Genomic DNA, 18,377 nt, shown 5'->3' on the forward strand with positions numbered 1-18,377 from the left:
AGCATGCTGTCTCAGAATCTTTGACATATTTCTCGACAGAATTTCACTGGAGTCTTTGATTAAATTCTGTCGAAATCCTCGATCTGATTCAGAAGAAATCCTCGACCGGATTCGGACTTCTCGACTATATTCTGTCGGAATCATCGACAAGATTTTGGCGGTATCATCGACATGATTCTGTCGGAATCCTCGTCTTGGTTCTGCCAGAAAGCTCTCAAAAATTCTGTCGGAACCTTCGACAGGATTCTGTAAGAATCCTTGCAAATGTTCTGTTGGAATCCTCGCCAGGATTATTTAGGAATTCTCGACAGGATTCTGTTAGAATCTCCGAAAGGATTCTGAGGGAATTCTTACAGGATTCTGTCAAAATCCTCGAAAAGATTTCGCGAGAATCCTTGACAGAATTCTGTCGGACTCATCGAGTCCTCGACAGGATTCTGTCGGATTCCTCGTCAAGATTTTATCATAATTGTCAACAGAATTCTATCGGAACCCTCGACAAGATTATGTCGAAGTCTTCGACAGGATTTTGTTGGAATCCTCCACAGGTTTATGTCAGAATTCTTGGCAGGATTCTGTCGAAATTATTGGCAGGATTCTGTTGGGAACCTTTAAGATTAAGTCAGAATGATCAACATGTTTTTGTAGGTATTTTCGACAGGATTCTGTCTGAACCCTCAATAGAATACTATTGAAATAATCAAAAGGATTCTGTTGAAATTCTCGAAAGGATTATGTTGGATTTCTCGAAACGATTCTGTCGGAATCTTCGACAAGATGCTGTCGAAATCATTAAAAGAATTCTGATGAAATTTTCGACAGAGCTCTTCAGAAATATTTAACAAAATCCTGAGCGGGATTCTTCTGGAATCCTGAGCAAAATTCTTCTGAAGTCCTGAACAGGATTCTTCTGAAATTCTGAGCAGGATTCTGTCTGGATTCTTGAGACGAATTCCATCCAGAATGAGTCGAAAAAAATAAAAATCGACCTCGATTGTCTTCGATTTGGGTTAAATTTTGCACATATTTTTGGTATGATAGAGTAAGCGTTTTCCATAGAAAAATTGATCATTTAGACTCAAGTGTAACCTTTGAAAATGGCCTATAAATTTTTGCACGTAACTTATTTGAAAAATTCTAACTCCGAAACTGTTGATTTTAGAGAAAAATGTTCTATGAAGAAGTTGTAGTAAACCGTTTGGACTATAAGAAAAAACTATACACTGTAAAAATATTTTATTTATTTTCATAAAAAAAATTAAAAATCAAACTTAAATTTTAAATTACACAAAAACCCCATTTTTAATATTTTTTAAATTTTCACCATAGAATCTTGGTAGTATACAGATGTTTGGGACAAAGTTTCATGATGGAGAAGTTTTTAATAAAAAAGTTTTTCTAAGAACAACTCTTGGTCGATTTTCAAAATTTTGTTTTTTTGTCGAAATAAATACGTTTTGATAATACAGTAAGCATCTTGAAATGATTCTAAGCCATAATGATTATATGAATAATTTCTCTACAAGTAGCCATTTTCGAATTATATCGAGTTCAATGCAAAAAATACTATTTATATATTAAAATAGGCCATTTTTATTAGTTATTCGCGATCCTCCATCATGGAAAATAAGTAAGTAGAAAGAAATATGGTCTTCACTCTCAAAAACGTATAATTTTTAATGGAGAAACGCGAATAACTTATGAAAATAACCTATTTTAATATTTAAACAATATTTTTTGCATTAAACTTGATATAATTCGAAAATGGCTACTTCCAGAGAAATTATTCATATAATCATTATGGCTTAGAATCATTTCAAGATGCTTACTGTGTCATCAGAACGTATTTATTTTGACAAAAAAACAAAATTTTGAAAATCGACCAAAAGTTGTTCTTAGGAAAACTTTTTTATTGAAAATTTCTCCATCATGAAACTTTGTCCCAAACATCTGCATACTACCAAGATTCTATGGTGAAAATTTAAAAAATATTAAAAATGGGGTTTTGTGTAATTTAAAATTTAAGTTTTATTTTCGATTTTTTTATGAAAATTAATAAAATATTTTTTCAGTGTATATTTTTTTCTTATAGTCCAAACGGTTTACTACAACTTCTTCATAGAACATTTTTCTCTAAAATCAACAGTTTCGGAGTTAAAATTTTTCAAATAAGTTACGTGCAAAAACTTATAGGCCATTTTCAAAAGTTACACTTGAGTCAAAATGATCAAATTTTCTATGGAAAACGCTTATTCTATCATACCAAAAACATGTGCAAAATTTAATCCAAATCGAAGATGGTCGAGTTCTGTGACTGACCGATTTGACATGGAATTCGTCTTGATCAGGATTCTTTCTGGAATCATAAGAAGGACTCTGTCTGAAATCCTGAGCAGGACTCTGTCTGGAATCCTGAGCGGGATTCTGTTTGGACTCTTGAGCAGGATTCTGTCTGGACTCCTGAGCAAGACTCTGTCTGGAACCCTGAGCAGGATTCTGTCTAGAATCCGGAGCAGGATTCTGTCTAGAATCCGGAGCAGGATTCTGTCTAGAATCCGGAGCAGGATTCTGTCTAGAATCCGGAGCAGGATTCTGTCTAGAATCCGGAGCAGGATTCTGTCTAGAATCCTGAGCAGGATTCTGTCTAGAATCCTGAGCAGGATTCTGTCTTGAATCCGGAGCAGGATTCTGATTGGATTCTGCCTAGAGTCCTGAATAGGATTCTGTCTGGAATCCTGAGCGGTATTCTGTCTGGACTCCTGAGCAGGATTCTGTCTGGAATCATGAGCAGGATTCTGTTTGGACTCTTGAGCAGGATTCTGTCTGGACTCCTGAGAAGGATTCTGTCTAAAATCCTGAGCAGGACTCTGTCTGGACTCCTGAGCAGGATTCTGTCTGGAATCCCGAACAGGATTCTGTCTGGAATCCTGAGCAGGATTCTGTTTGGACTCTTGAGCAGGATTCTGTCTGGAATCCTGAGCAAGTTTCTGTCTGGAATCCTGAGCAGGATTCTTTCTAAAATCCTGAGCAGGATTCTGTTTGGAATCCGGAGCAGGATTCTGTCTATAATCCGGAGCAGGATTCTGTCTGGACTCTTGAGCAGGATTCTGTCTGGACTCCTGATCAGGATTCTGTCTGGAATCCTGAGCAGGATTCTGTCTAGAATCCTGAGTAGGATTCTGTCTAGAATCCTGAGCAGGATTCTGTCTAGAATCCTGAGCAGGATTCTGTCTGGAATCCTGAGCGGGATTCTGTCTGGACTCCTGAGCAGAATTCTGTCTGGAATCTCGAACAGGATTCTGTCTGGAATTCTGAGCAGGATTCTGTTTGGACTCTTGAGCAGGATTCTGTTTGGACTCTTGAGCAGGATTCTGTCTGGAATCCTGAGCAAGACTCTATCTGGAATCCTGAGCAGGATTCTTTTTAAAATCCGGAGCAGGATTCTGTCTATAATCCGGAGCAGGATTCTGTCTGGACTCTTGAGCAAGATTCTATCTGGAATCCTGAGCAGGATTCTGTTTGGATTCTTGAGCAGGATTCTGTCTGGAATCCTGAGCGGGATTCTTTCTGGAATTCTGAGCAGGATTCTGTTTGGATTCTTGAGCAGGATTCTGTCTGGACTCCTGAGCAAGACTCTGTCTGGAATCCTGAGCAGGATTCTGTCTAGAATCCTGAGCAGGATTCTGTCTAGAATCCGGAGCAGGATTCTGTCTTGAATCCTGAGCAGTATTCTGATTGGATTCTGCCTAGAATCCTGAGTAGGATTCTGTCTGGAATCCTGAGCGGGATTCGGTTTAGAATCTTGACCAGAATTCTGTCTAGAACCCTGAGTAATAGGTTCCTGTGTAGAATTCTGAGCAGTATTCTGTCTAGAGTGCTGAGTACAATTCTGTCGAGAATCATGAGCAGGATTCTATCTAGAATCCTGGGCAGCATTCTGTTTAGAATCCTGAACAGGAATCTGTCTGGAATCCTGAGTAGGAATCCTGAATAGGATTGTATCAGGATTTCTTCTGATATAATCATATTCAGGAGAATTTTGAGCAGGATTCTTTCTGGAATCTTGAGCAGAATTATGTCTAAAATCCTAAGCAGTATTCTGTACGGAATTATGAGAAGGATGCTCCTGGAATTCTGAGCAAGATTTTTCTGAAATTTTGATCGAGATTCTTTAAAATCAGGATTTGTTGGAATCCGGAGAAGGTGTCTTGTGAAGACCGGAGCAGATTTTTTTGGAATATTAAACAGGATTCCATTGAGTAGAATTCTTCTGGTACCTTGAATAAGATTTTGTCTTGAATATTTTAGCAGAATTCTGTCTGGAATTCTTGAACAGGATTCTTCCAGAATTAGGATTTTTCTACAGTATGGCCCATAAAAAATGCGAAAACTGTTTCAACGTGAATTTAGCATCCACAAGCGTTATTTTCATTGTTTTTGCTAGTGAATGTAATTTCTGATTATTGTAGTATATTCTGACATAACTTCGCTATCCAGGACAATTTTTGTCATATTTTTCTTACTGTCCAGAATAATGTAATAAAGCAAAGAAGCTCAAAGGTTTTGTCCGCCCAAAGAAAGAAACGGCGTCTGATTGTCGTATACTCTGGTGATAAACTTTCCACCTTCAAAAATCACACTTTATTGTTTGAAATTTTAATTTGTTTGGTATCAGAGAATGGGGGAGTTCTTAGAGAACGTGTTTTTCATGATCACAATAAAATATTTTGCCAGGGTCATAGTTTTGAGGGCATTTGCGTCTTATAGGTTTGAAATGCCTTTATTTTTTTGTTAAAGTTGAATAAAAAATAAATACGGAAGTCTATAACAGATTTTTGGGGATGAAATTTGTTCCTTCGGTTAGAGACAACTTATATCAATACTAGCTCATAGGTTTTGAGCAAAACGGAGCCGCTTATCACACTTATATGAAGGTTCAATCAAAGCTCTCCAAAATGAGCCGTTTTTTCGAAAATATGTTGAAATCTCCAATGACCCAGGTATGAATCAATTGTATCATTTGATATGGGCGTATGCTGGAGACAAGGCCTGTGAAGAAGTTGACGTCATCGTTGATGTTTTAAAAGGTTTCATCACACAGATATTGAACTTGACGTCCGCATGATAAAATTTGAAGGTATGCTTCCAATTCCTCTCTGGTAAGGTGAAAGTAACAGATAAAGATCATGTCCAAAGCGAAAAACTGAGTCTAAATAGATTGTACAATACAAGTAATGAAAAATTTGTATGATTCATTCACATTTTCTATGTAAAAATTACCATGAAACATGATATGACGATTTTCGCATTTTTTTATGGGCCATACTGTATTAATAGTAATTCTGTGTCAAAACTTTTCAGTGAACCGCCCACAAACAGTGCGGAACCTCTGCACGAACCAACCCGTCCCGCGGGAAGCTTCTCTGAAGGGTAATAATTTAGGCAAATTCGCCGTAGTCGTCTCGTCGTGCATCCTCTATACTTGGCAGCAAATTGGTGCTGCGTTCGTCCGTGTCTAGCGCGGCGGCAACCAATGCGCGTGGGAAGAGGGGGTGGTGCTGCCTAATAACTTATTTTATGTTCGACCCTAGCCGTTTTGCGGTTATGGGCAACTCACCTCGATGACGGTATCGTTGATCAGCTCCGGTAGGTTAAGTCCTTCCTCGAGGAACAGGTCAGCTAGCGGCGGTGGAAGTGTCGCCTCACTGCCATCGGTGGCGTTGAGTACATATTCACCTGGGTTAAAAGAAGAACAAATATTGAATCGGTGCGGTTTTCAGGGAGAAATGACAAATGGGGACACTTCGGGTGCAGAGGTTGATTGCTGATGTCGAGAAAAGTGTCAATCAAAGTTTACTGATGGAGAAAGTGTTTTCGATTTGAATGGGAGTTGTTCCTTAAATTCCTAAAATTCAATAACAGAATCGCACCTCAGTACCCAAAAAAAAAAACAATGTCTGTACGGCTATAGATATGATTTATTGAGGTTTGAATGCGCTTCTTTCAATCACAACAGATTTAATAAAACATTGAATAGAGCCGAACAGTCTTTGCAGTAAAAACCTTTTTAAAATGCTTTGTAGACACCTAAAAGTACTTCTGTTAGAGCTCACGTACCGAGCAAGCTTGATGATAATTAATTGTGTTTGAAAGGAGTTGTAAAGTGTCTATTAAAACCTATCATTAAAACCTCATCTTACTTGTCTTAAAACGGTAGATATATTCAAACGTTAAAAATTGAGAAGTATAGAAACATTTTTGAGAAATAATTTTAGCAACCTCTTGTAGTGAGGGCCTTTACGGGTTTAACGGAGTTTCATCAAAAGTTTATTAAAGTTGTTAAGATTAAAAAGTTTTAACGATATGGTGGTAACAAAAGCTTGTAATAAGTGAAAAACCTAAAAATGTTTCCTGGGTAGGCTTCCGCAAGGGACAAATCAGCCTACTATGATGACCGTCAATCAAATGATCGACGAAGCTTGAAATTGTTGTTTATGTTTGTTTTTCACAGTGAATTGAATTCAAATCAGCTACCCGTGTTACATTGCAAGTGGCGACCGGGATGTCTGTCAAAGCAGTAAATTGTTCGAAGATCGATGATTTGTTTTTCTCGAAAAATTCTCTCAATTTCCCTAGAGAGCAAATACCATCCATCAAAGCGGCAGCTTTATGCCACCGATTCCGGATCCCTTTCGAGAAATCAAAACGTCTCAAGAGACTTAACATCGATTCCGTCTTCCCTTTCGTTGATGTCTCGGCGAAAAAGTTCACACTCACCTACTCGGTCCGGTTCCGAATCGTCCGTCATCCTCAAACTTGCTCTGCCCAGTAAGAGCGGAACCGGCTACCGGTTGGACGGAGTCATCTCCAAGACAACCTGACCTGATGACTTGACCACCGCGTGGTTTCAAATTTCAGCAAGTAATACACCACTCTTTCTGTCTCTCTATGGAAGCAGTAGTAGTCAATAGTGGCAGCCGCCCCGTTCGTAATAATGAAAACGAAACCTTTCCTCCAAGCCGTGGCACTCGAAATCGGCATCCAAATCGAGAAATTCGTGTAGTCATGGCGCCATGAATCAACATAAACAACCCATTCAACAACAAACAACAGCGCGACGATGCGCACTCACTTCGACAACGGCGCCCATGTGGTAAGGAAAAAGCATAGCATACTTTGCATAACGACCAGCACTGAAAATGGCGATGATCGATCGCCCAATGCTCTCCCAAAAAAAAAAAATAAAAACCCGGCCGAGCACTCTTTACATCATGGGTGACCATGATCAAGGTTGCGCGAAAATCTTCGGCTTCCTGTGCCTACTTTTCGAATCGGTGGGGAATCTGCTGCGTCGGGTTGTTAATCGACCACGGTGTGTTTGAAGCCATTATTAACGAAGAAAAATACGGAAAACCCTGTATCCCCAAATCGAAAGATGTGGTCTCTTAGAATCCTCTATGTAAATTTAAAAAAGTTTCATCGAGGGATTCCTAAGTAACATGTTTTAAAACATTGGATTTACGTTAAATGGTAGTTTTATGACGGTCATGAATAATGCCTTTTTCAATAGTTTTATTCAGCTACTAAACACCTTTGGCGAAGACGTCATATCTTTCTAGGTGGTAAGGATCCTTAAAAATTCTTAAAACAATCGTTTCATGCCCGGGCGGTGCTACCTGGTGGCAGAATATCGAATCTCTTGACTAGAATAATGATAACCCTTGGGCTACTGAACAACTTTGTCGAAGACGCCATCTTTCTACGTGGTCAGGATTTTGAGATATCCTCCAAAACAAAAGCTTCATGCTCACTAGCGCAGCCTGGTGGCAAAATTTCAAATCTCTTGGTTGGAATAATGATAATCCTTGAGTTACTGAACAACTTTGACGAAGACGTCAACCTTCCAAATCCTCAGGATCTAGAGATATCATATATTATAAATTCTTAGAGTAAAGGGGGCAAAAGTTCGAGTGGGGTAAGAGTTTCTTTTTAAGATTTCTAGCTCAATTCAAAACAAATCTTACAAATGTCATGGTGGTTCGAATGCTATTCAAGTAAGAGACTTTCGATCCAAATATCATAAAAATCGATTGAGATTTGGAAAAGTTATGGCTATTTGTTGTTTTTCGACGATTCACGTAATTTGTAATTTTTGGTCAAACTTTCGTTGCATGGAACCAATTGAAAATAAAATCTTTTTCAATATTTTATGTAAGGGCGTTTCTAGGCCTACCATAAGGTTGCTTTGAGGTGTATTAGTTTTTGCATAAATGCTTGAAAACAATTTTTGGCCCATAGTGGGGCAAAAGTTCGAATCAGCGGGGCAAAAGTTCGACCCATCAAGGAAAAAATTGCAAATTGCCTAAACTCCACATATTATCTTCAAATTTAGTTAAATTTGTCTGATCGTGTGAAAACTGTCACCAAAATTTTACATTTCCACTTAGTTTTGCGAAAAACTGCTATTTTTGAGTATATTACAATCAACCCGGGTTTGGGCAATTTTTTGATGAAAATTTAGTGTGTATTTTTCGTCAAACTTAAGTTTACGGCTGGTGTAAAGTATGCCTGTCATAAAAGGATCGATATTTTGTGTTTTAGCCAGCGAACTTTTGCCCCATACTAGATGCGAACTCTTGCCCCACCGGTGGGGCAAAAGTTCGAATAAGACAATCAATTTTGAAACTGTTATAACTAAAAATGAGTAAATATTTTGACACAAGTTTGTTCAGCAAAATTATAGCCAATATGTTGAAGGTTCACTGTATGGTGTTTGTATTGTTTTAACTGCTATTGTTTTCCTGGAAACTTTGAGTATACCACTAAGGTCGAACTTTTTCCCCACCTTATTCCTTATTTATATTATACATTCTTATCCCTCAAGGTTTATATAGAGCAAGTTAGCCCCTATCGTCCAAGTTTTCAACTAAAAGTACACAGCATAGCAAAACTAACCTTTTACAGGGTATTTCCAGGTTTTGCAAAACAATTCCAGGTTCTAGAAATACCCCAATTTCCGATAGAAAAAAAAGGTATAGACAAAATAATTGGATTCAATAGCTTTTCAAGCTTCTAGATATTTTAATGCATGTTGAAGCCATTTCAAGGAGAAAAAATATCAAAACTTAAGTTTTTTTTTTCAACGGAACTGTATTTGATAAGAAGACTTGTAAGAACTTTGATCATTGTAAACTGGACGGAACTTTCAAGTGCATCAGTATGCTTAACACTTAAAGTTTATTGATTACATCGTACAACAGATCATGCACTATTCATTTTTGGCCTGCGTTCAGTAAAGAAATTTTCTATGGTATACTTGGACTGTTTGGACACTGAAGACAGCAAAATGGCCGAAAAAAGAAAACAAATACTTACAGATGTTTGTGACAATATTTCACAAATTTACATTGAATTTTCATCAGAAATTATTTCAAGTATTTTGCCAAACATTCAAATATTACTCGAAAGATTAACTCAGGCTAGGATAGATTTCTTTATTTGAGCGATTTGCAGACCGAAGTTAGCACACCTCTTAAATTTCTTCAGGACTTCATGTAGTGATTATTTCCCATGCAACCTCTTTGAGAATTTTCCTAAAAAATTCGTAATGTATTTTGTTCTAGATATCTCAATAGCGCAACCTGTTTTTTTTTTTTAATATAACCACAGAGATTAACTCAGAGATCGCCAGGAATTTCTTTTACAGATTTTTTCGGATATTTTTCAAGAAACCCCTAAGTTTTTTCGTTTAGAACTACTTGAAAAATTCGACCAGAAGTTTCTCCAAAGATGGGATTTCTTTAAAAAAATTTCTTTATCTTTTCTTCATAATTTTAAATAGGAATTTTTCTAAGGATATCTCAAGGGATTACTCAGAGATTTCTTTAGGAATTCCTACAGTAATTCGAGATTTCTCAAGGAAGTCTTTAAAGATTTGTCCAAGCATTCTTCCAGAGTTTTTGTGAATGAAAAAATCTCCATGGAAATGTGAATGACTTTTTTCATAAACTTGAGAAAATATTCAATACATTCGTGAGGTATTTCTGAAGGAAATTTTAAAGTTTCACCATTTACATCATGTGTAAATTTTTAAGTCACCCTTGATGAACAACGGTTTGTAGAAAAACTTATAGACCCTTGAGGAATTTTTAGGAGAGTTTCTAGTTAAATTATTGGGATGATTGAAAAATAAAAAAAACGAGATGTGTAGGATTTTCTGGCAAAATTCTGCATTGTTAATTAGTATGAAACCTTAAATAAACTTTCGTAAGTTCCATGGGATTTTTTTTTACAAATGTTTGGAAGATCTGCAGTTGTATTTCTTCGATGAAATTCTTGAGAAATTTCTAGTAAACAAATCTTGAAGAACTCCATTATGGAAAACAGCGTCGAAATGGAGGAATTCTTGGAAAAGTTTTTTATAGATTTTTTCGAATAACCACCCCAAAAATTTTATTGAGGAATTCTTTGGAGTGACCGTGGATGAAATGACGTAGAAATTCTAGTCGTGTTTTTCGAAAAAAAAAACTTCTGAACATTTTCTTTCAAAAACTCTGGAATAACCGTTTGCGGTTTTTTTTAGAAAAATTCTGTAAAGTCTTTAGAAGATAACAACTGGAAAATTCGGTTGAAGGATTAATGGAAAAATATCTAGATGAGGTCCTAAGAATGTGTTTGTAAACATTTTCAAAGTAATCCCCGAGCAAATTACTGGAAATAGTAACGATGAAGTGCTCGACAATTTCCTGGAGCAAAATTCTATAGAAATTTCTGGAGAAAGATATTCTTTGAAAAATCGCTGGAAGAATATCTGGGAGAATTGATAGAAGAATGTGTTGAAAAATTTTTGGAAAGATCCCTGTAGGAATCCCTGAAAGTATTCCAGATAAAATCTCTGGAGAAGCCACTAGGATAATTCTTAAAGCTTTTCTTCGAGAAATCTGATATTATATTTTAAAGAATTAGTAGGAAAGTCTCGTAACAGTCTTTGGTTTCTCTGGAACCTACATAATTTTGCATCAGAATTCACTGCAAATAAGATATGGAAAAAATAGACTAGAGACCATTTTCTTTAAATTATAAAGACTTCAGAGACCTTCCAGGCATGTGACGGCTCTATATTCATGATTTTGAATACCTGACTTTTATAGTTGAATTATTGAATAATGACCAATTTGGTTCTAAAGTGGTCATTCATCAATAATTGAACTAGCAGAGTCACAGGGATTCAAAATCATGAAGATTGAGCCGTCGCATGCCTACTTTTGGTGCTAAAACTTTGTGGTCCCATATTACGGGTTTCCCAGTGGCCATTCCGGTGCTCCAAATGGACGAGAATAACCGTCCATTCATTCTTTATTATTATTATTTATCTTTATTAGGGAGATTTTCAGCCCTTGGCTGGTTCATCTCCGCATTCATTCTTTTGGCAAAATACATCCAAACATAAAAAATCGTAAAAAATTGGGTACAATTCATTTGGTTTTGGGGCACACATCTGAGTAATTTCATCGAATTGTCCAGATTGGCCACCTTCTGGGACTCCAGGAACCGGTTCCGCATGGACCAAATTTTTCAGGGAATATGCGCCGGTAATTCGTTCCTTATTACAAAAAAAAAAAAATTATGCCGAAATATCCATCAACCGAATAGTACCGATGTGAATTACATATACAGAACTGCGATGAAAACTTACTTTTCGGATGTTCCGGGTTTCCGGAACCGGGTATGAATAACCAAGTGATTTGAGAATCTCTATTCACAGTCCACGTGAATACCTATTCAACAATAGGAGGACGGTTCAGCTTACTTGTTTAGTTACGAAACTACAGTTTGTCAAAGTAAGGGCCTCTAAAGGGACTTTTTTCAGATATAGCAGGTTCCCGGTGGCCACAGTGACCAAATTCGGATCTTTGGGAGAGTTTCTGAAACTAGACATGTGTGTCTTAAGCCCAACAGAACTAAATTCGGTCCACAAACTGATTTTTGCGAGCCGTTTGAATTTTCGGGTCGAAAACGACCCTAAGTCACAATTTGTAACTTTTTTTTTTATAGAAGCTCCCCTAGGGGCCTTCAAAACTTTTGTTTCCGCAAATACAAAATTTCCTCCAAAAAAAAAAAAATGTTAGATAATTTTAAATTGCTAGGTTATTTCAATCAATAGTTACATTGATTTGAATTTTGAAATGGATCGAAAAAGACCCAAGGTTCTTACTAAGGTTAAGCAAATAAATCATCATACAAGCTGGCAAACTTGCATACAAGATGGCTGAAATAATCAAATTCTGATGAATTGATGAAATCCCATAAGCCCTGGGTCTCCTTTAACGCTCTAGTGTGTCTTATAGGAGAGCGCGTAGTAGGTATGCGTGTTCAGTAGAAGACCCAACTGGTCGGTGTTCAGAAAGACTGGACCAAGAGCTTTGCAATGGTTTCAGTTAAACATACCCATGGCATTCGAAATATCAAAATATTTTCATTATCTGCTGCAATAATAGATAATTGAAAAAAAAAATCAGAATTAAAGCTTCTCTAAAGCTCCAAAATATCAAGTAGTTCAATCTGTCTGAATACCGACCAACTGTAGATGTAATTGAAAATTCAAGTTTTATTCCTTATATCTTACATTTTAAATAGCTAATAATGAGAAGAAGAAATAAAAAACGCCAAGAAAGATCATCATCAAACCAATTCCTAACTCCATCCTAAATCCTCATCTGTCAAAACCAACATTCCTAATATTGGCTATTTGATTGCCACAATAAATAGCACATTAATTTATTGCATCTATTTTCAGAAAATTCACGGTTAAAATAGTTGCGCACACATCATGACTCCATAAATCATTACTTTCTGAAAATTAAAACATCAGTATTTGCGATGAATCAATGATAATTTCGAATCCGACATTTCTTTGTTTTGATTTCTCTCTGGCATTAAGAAAAGTAGCTGTCCAATATGGTGCTGAGTCATTAGGCCGAAGGGGTCATTAGGCCGAATGAGTTAAAAACAAAGAAAAATAGCCTATAACAAAAGAAGGAAACATTCTTGGTTCTTGTTAAGTTATGAAACTTTCGGCCTGATGGTACATTCGACCTAACGAATTTCAGCCTCATAACCCATTCGGCCTAATGCCCTGACACCGTTCAATATTTCCTAACACAAATCAGTCTGATTTACTCTTAAAATGGTCATGAAAACCTCTTGAAGAGTGGGCCACTTGGTAATAAAGCGAACTTATAGCGGTCATCAGGCGGTTGTGATGGATCAATTTTATTTATTAGCAGTTTTATGAAAATGTGTATTGACAACTGCTAGTTCAAATCCATCTTCCAATATTTTTTCAATGCATAAATTATTTGTATTCTTTTTAAAAGTGACCTTTATTTCAAAAGAATGCCTTCCTACCAATCCATTTTCCTGTGGCCAATATGGTGCTGAATGGTTTAAATGAATGGCGTGTAATTTCCAATATTCTTCAAATTCCTTCGCATCAATTTGTTTCCCGAGAATTAATCTTCGACATAACATTCTACTGAAAAAATCCACTTCCACTAGTAAGTATTCTCCTGAAGGAAGATGTCCCATGAATTCAATGGCAACATCGATTCATGGTTGGTACTCTCGTCTACTCATTGGAAGCGGCACACTTGGAAGTACTACTAGTTGGAATCCTTCAAACATTGAACAATCTTTTTTGCTTATCGGTCCATACCTGACCCCCCAAGCTCGATCTCGTAACCATTTCTTCAAAATCAAATCTCCTCGATGACCCTCATGTGCTAACTGAAGCATTCTGACGTAATTCTTATGGTAAAACCAAATTATTTTTTCGTACAATTGTATCTCCAATCAAGCTCCAAAATGGTTGATATGGTTTTACTGAAGGATTAGTCCAATTGCCTGACACAAGACAATCCTTGACTGCTTTGAATTCTAAATCTATTTTAGAAGCATTTTTGATTTCACCCACACCAATGGCCAATGATTCTTGAACAGCAAGCACAAGAGAATGGTTATCAGTTTCAAACTCAACTGGATCATTTTCTACAACAAGTCGTGATAGAGAATCTGTAATGTTCCCTGATCCTTTCCGGTTTTTTTTACAGTAAATTTGAATGATTCAAGCCTTAGCAACCACCGTTCAATTCTAGCATAAGGTGTAAATATCAGGAAGAGCTAACATTTATCTTCTTGATAATGGTGCTAGTTTGCGTGGGAGAGCTAAAATGGGATAAACAGCAACGTTCCCAAAGAAAGGACAAAGAGTTCTTGAGCCCTTTTCAAATGTGTGTCCAGAATTATCATTCCCTCAACGAAATGTGTTCAGGTTCAGAATTGATAAGCATTTTTTCCGCTACTACCGGTTCCAGACACACCGTGCCAACAACTCTCGAATTGTAATTTGAACCGCATAAACCTACAACCGATACCCACTAAATAGCAGAGGAGTTCTCGTCGGATGCAGAGTCAGCAACTTTCGGACTGGAAAGTAGGCGAGCGCTTCCAGTCTGGACCGTTTTTTTTTTGTACAGTCATCAAAATAGACTTTTATCATCATCGCGAGACTATGACTGACTATTGTGTTCGACGGTGAGGATCGATTCCGGGGACCAAATTATGCAAAAGGCGCCTCCCAAGCCCCAGAGAGGTCTTAGCGTAGGTTAGTTTTAATGGAATTAATTTGGAGCTGTGGAGAGCGCACGCGGACGGGCCCCGTTCAATGGCCGTTTCGTGACTCTTTCGCTGGAATCGAGTTTTATGCTCCGCGTTGTTGAAAGGCATCGAGACTGATCTTGACATTGTCGATGGTTACTTTTGAATTGGTGGGTCTCTGGAGAGCTTGCTTCCTTGTTTGAGTTTCTTCTCTAGTTCGACGCACGGGTTTTTTTTTTTCCAGTGTGTGTTGGACCACTCCACCGCCGGATGATTGACTTCGCGAGCTTCGTGGCAAAGTTTGAAATTCTACACGCCCGTCCCGTAATGCAGATCAAAACGTCGACAAGAGCAACACACATCTTCAGACGTGGACCTTAGAACCTGTCTGCAGCTGAAAAGGTGCCTTTTCAACCCCTTCTTCTTCTTGCGATTCTTCCAACGTGGTCGACATGCCGGTTTTGTGTAGCTATTTGTACCTCGTCACGATCCTGCTGATATCTGTCTTGAAAGAATCTTGCGCTCTTTCTGTCTGGGGTGTCTCGCTCGAGAAGGAAGAAGCATTTATCGGGGCCCTCTCATCTATGGGTTCGTCTTTTTCCTCGGAGTGTTGGTGTCCTCTGTCCATGGCACATTCTTAGCCCGGATCGAACCTGGCGGCGGCAGCGGCGATCGGAGTGAATAAAGGGAAAAAGGCGGCCTTCACGGCAGAAGAAAGCCACGACGGCGACGAAGACGACGACAACGCCATCCTCGAGGAATTATGTCGAATACTATTAATTCCTTCTCTGCTTATTGATTTCGACCACGAGATAGATCGTGGTTCATTATTAGTCATTTTTGTCGGACGAAGAATGTTTCCCAATATACGGTGCCATGTGATCCACGGCAGCTGGCGTATCGTTTGTAGGCATCGAACTTCCTCCTCTTGATGAGATGATCTTTCGGAGATGATGAGGTCTGAGAGATCATCCGTTTCGATGCCTGTCGTCGTCTGCTGCTATCGATCGTGCTAATAGTCGGCATTTTTGGGGGTTCCACCTTTGAAGTAATCAACGTCAACGTCAAGTTCCAACGCTATGGCCACGAACTCTGTGTTGGGAGTGGGATTTTTTTGCAGGTGGGAACCTGATGCGGTAGGGAGGGTTCAAATATGATTACTGCTGTTCCGGAATTTTCAACCCTTTCCGCCACTGTTACGCTTTTTTTAAGTACATTATTTAATTCCTTTTTTAGTATAATTTCAAATATTCTATTCATTTCTAATATCTATTCATCTGTGTTAGGCAACACTATCATCCAAATTTTGTAAAGCTAAATCAAGCGTTTATCAACATTTTATTAGTATTGCTGTGTGCGTTTGAAACGCAAATATCAAATGCGGGAACACCAAACGCGGTAAGATTTTCAACAAGAAATGCGATGTCAAAGATAGATTTTTCTAGCTAGGTCGGCGGTGACTTTGAAAGTCGTTGCCAGATGTCCTTTAATTGTTTTGTGTTACCGCATTTGGAGCACATTTAGTCAAGATATGCATCTCAAAAGCAAACAGCAATACTATACCAGGGAGGAAACATCAGAATCATTCTCAAAATTTTATTCTGAACTCTCTGCAGAGCTTTCTTCCTGATATTACAACAGCTAGTCCATATTGGTACAGCATACAACATGGCTGGCCTGAAAATTTGGTTGAAGATCAAAAGCTTGTACTTAGGACAAAGTTTTGATTTTATGTTAATGAGTGGATAGCGACAGATTATATATTTGTTACAATACATTTTTATCTAGCACTAGTGGTCCCAGCAAACTTCGTCTTGCCATCAAGTAGGCTGCTGTATTGTGTATTTCTTTCACTACTGGACTGCGAAGTGCGGCCTCATAAGTGCGAAAGTGTGAATAAAAGTGCTGGATTGCATTGAATCCTGTTGGTGTCTTCTGAGCACTTATTCTTTGATTTACGAAGAATAAGTCCCCCGAAGACACGTACCCGATTTGATGCAATTGTGCACTTTTATTAGCGTTTCCGCACTTGTAAAAACTTCTGCGATAGTCCAGTGGTGAAAGAAATGCGCATTATAACGTCACTTTTATAAAAACTTTTTTCCCTAAAATATGCCCAATTTGCAATGTATGGATGACTTTTAGTAAATTTAATTACGAAACTTTTTGCTTAAGGATGATCAAAATCTGAAATGGCCGTTTTTTTAAATCGACTTTAAAGTTATGAATATTTTTTTTTTTCAGTGTAGAAAATGTGTTTGTATTTTTTCAATATTTTTCTCTAAAACTTCAGGAAATTTCACGACAGTCCCCCATACAACACTTTTTTGTAGGTCTTACCGTTTTCGAGTTATACGGGTTTATAAAAAAAAGTAAAAAAAACTTTGACCCTTTCCAAATGTTAGTCTAGATCGATTTTGAAAAAACAAAATATGCAAAGTATCTTAATTTTACATACTTTCGACATTCAGAAAGTTTCATTGAATTCTGAAGGGGTGCTGCCAATCGCGTGTCGAGTTGGCGTGAAATCCGTCGTAATCATCGTACAAAATGACACATTACACAATACCAAAAAATAATGTGATGTACGTCTTTTGGGATGCACATAAAAGAAGCGAGTCGAATGACGGAAATTTGTGTCCAATTTCAATTACGTTATTGTCTGATTCGGGAAATGTCGATCACAGTTCCATCGTTTTCGTGACCTTTAACATGTAAAATTACATTTTTTGTTTCGCACGGTATGTTTCCGACAAAAAACGGAAATTTCCTCAAAGAGGCCCTGGCGGAACCTGTGTCAGGTGCTGTGGAGAGGCCACATCTATGGATATTTAGATTATTCTTCCTTTATTGACATGTTCTCTCGAATTGAAGAAGATTGAGACGTCGCACGGTATGTTTTGGACATAAAACAGAAATGTCCCCAAATAAGCCCTCGTGGAACCTGTGCCAGGAGATCTGGAGTGGCCACATCGGTTTGTACCGGGGTTTTTCTTCATTATTGACAAGTTCCCTCGAATTCATGAAGATTGAGACGTCGCACGTTTTCGACAAGAAACGGAAATGTTCTCAGAACCTATGTCAGGTGCTCTGGAGTGACCACATCTATGGATATTTAGTTTATTCTTCCTTTATTGACATGTTCTCCCGAAATGAAGAAGATTGAGACGTCGCACGATATGTTTTGGACATAAAACGGAAATGACCCCAAATAGTCCCTCGTGGAACCTGTGCCAGGAGATCTGGAGTGGCCACATCTGTTTGTACCGGGGTTTTTCTTCTTTTATAGACATGTTCTCCCGAATTCATGAAGATTGAGACGTTTCACGGTATGTTTTGAACATGAAACGGAAATGTCCCCAAACTGGCCCTGGCGGAACGGGCTACCATGTTCCGGAACGGTTCACTTACTCGAATTATGTTGAAATGATGACAATAGACCATTATCTTATATTTTACATAAAAACTTCAGTATTGTAACTGCAATAAATAAAAAAATAATCACATTTCCCAAATTTGGCACCCTCGTGACCCCAGTAAAATCCGGAATATCTCCGGCATGGTTCCTAATTCAGCATTCTCCATTTATGACCATAAACCAACCATAAATGAAACCTTTTTAAAGTAAACTGACGGTGGTTTCAAAAAAATCGAATGGAAATAGACGAAATGGCAGCTATTTGAAAATGCCTTGTCGGAGGCCGGTAACGTGAAGGTTAATT

The 18,377-nt window shown here is 37.9% G+C and overlaps 1 protein-coding gene across 5 annotated transcripts in view; it reads right to left on the reverse strand.

Annotated features, from left to right (window-relative positions):
- Nucleotides 1–18,377, reverse strand: part of LOC5565942 (segmentation protein cap'n'collar) — a 255,950-nt gene that overhangs the window by 79,263 nt on the left and 158,310 nt on the right. For all 5 annotated transcript variants that reach the window (XM_021838214.1, XM_021838215.1, XM_021838213.1 and 2 more), the window contains exon 5: nucleotides 5,618–5,736. In XM_021838214.1, the coding sequence (XP_021693906.1) occupies nucleotides 5,618–5,736 (119 nt within the window). The remainder of the gene's footprint in view (nucleotides 1–5,617; nucleotides 5,737–18,377) is intronic.

This window comes from Aedes aegypti, chromosome 1 (genome assembly GCF_002204515.2).
Source record: "Aedes aegypti strain LVP_AGWG chromosome 1, AaegL5.0 Primary Assembly, whole genome shotgun sequence".
In the NCBI taxonomy this organism is placed as follows: Eukaryota; Metazoa; Arthropoda; class Insecta; order Diptera; family Culicidae; genus Aedes; species Aedes aegypti.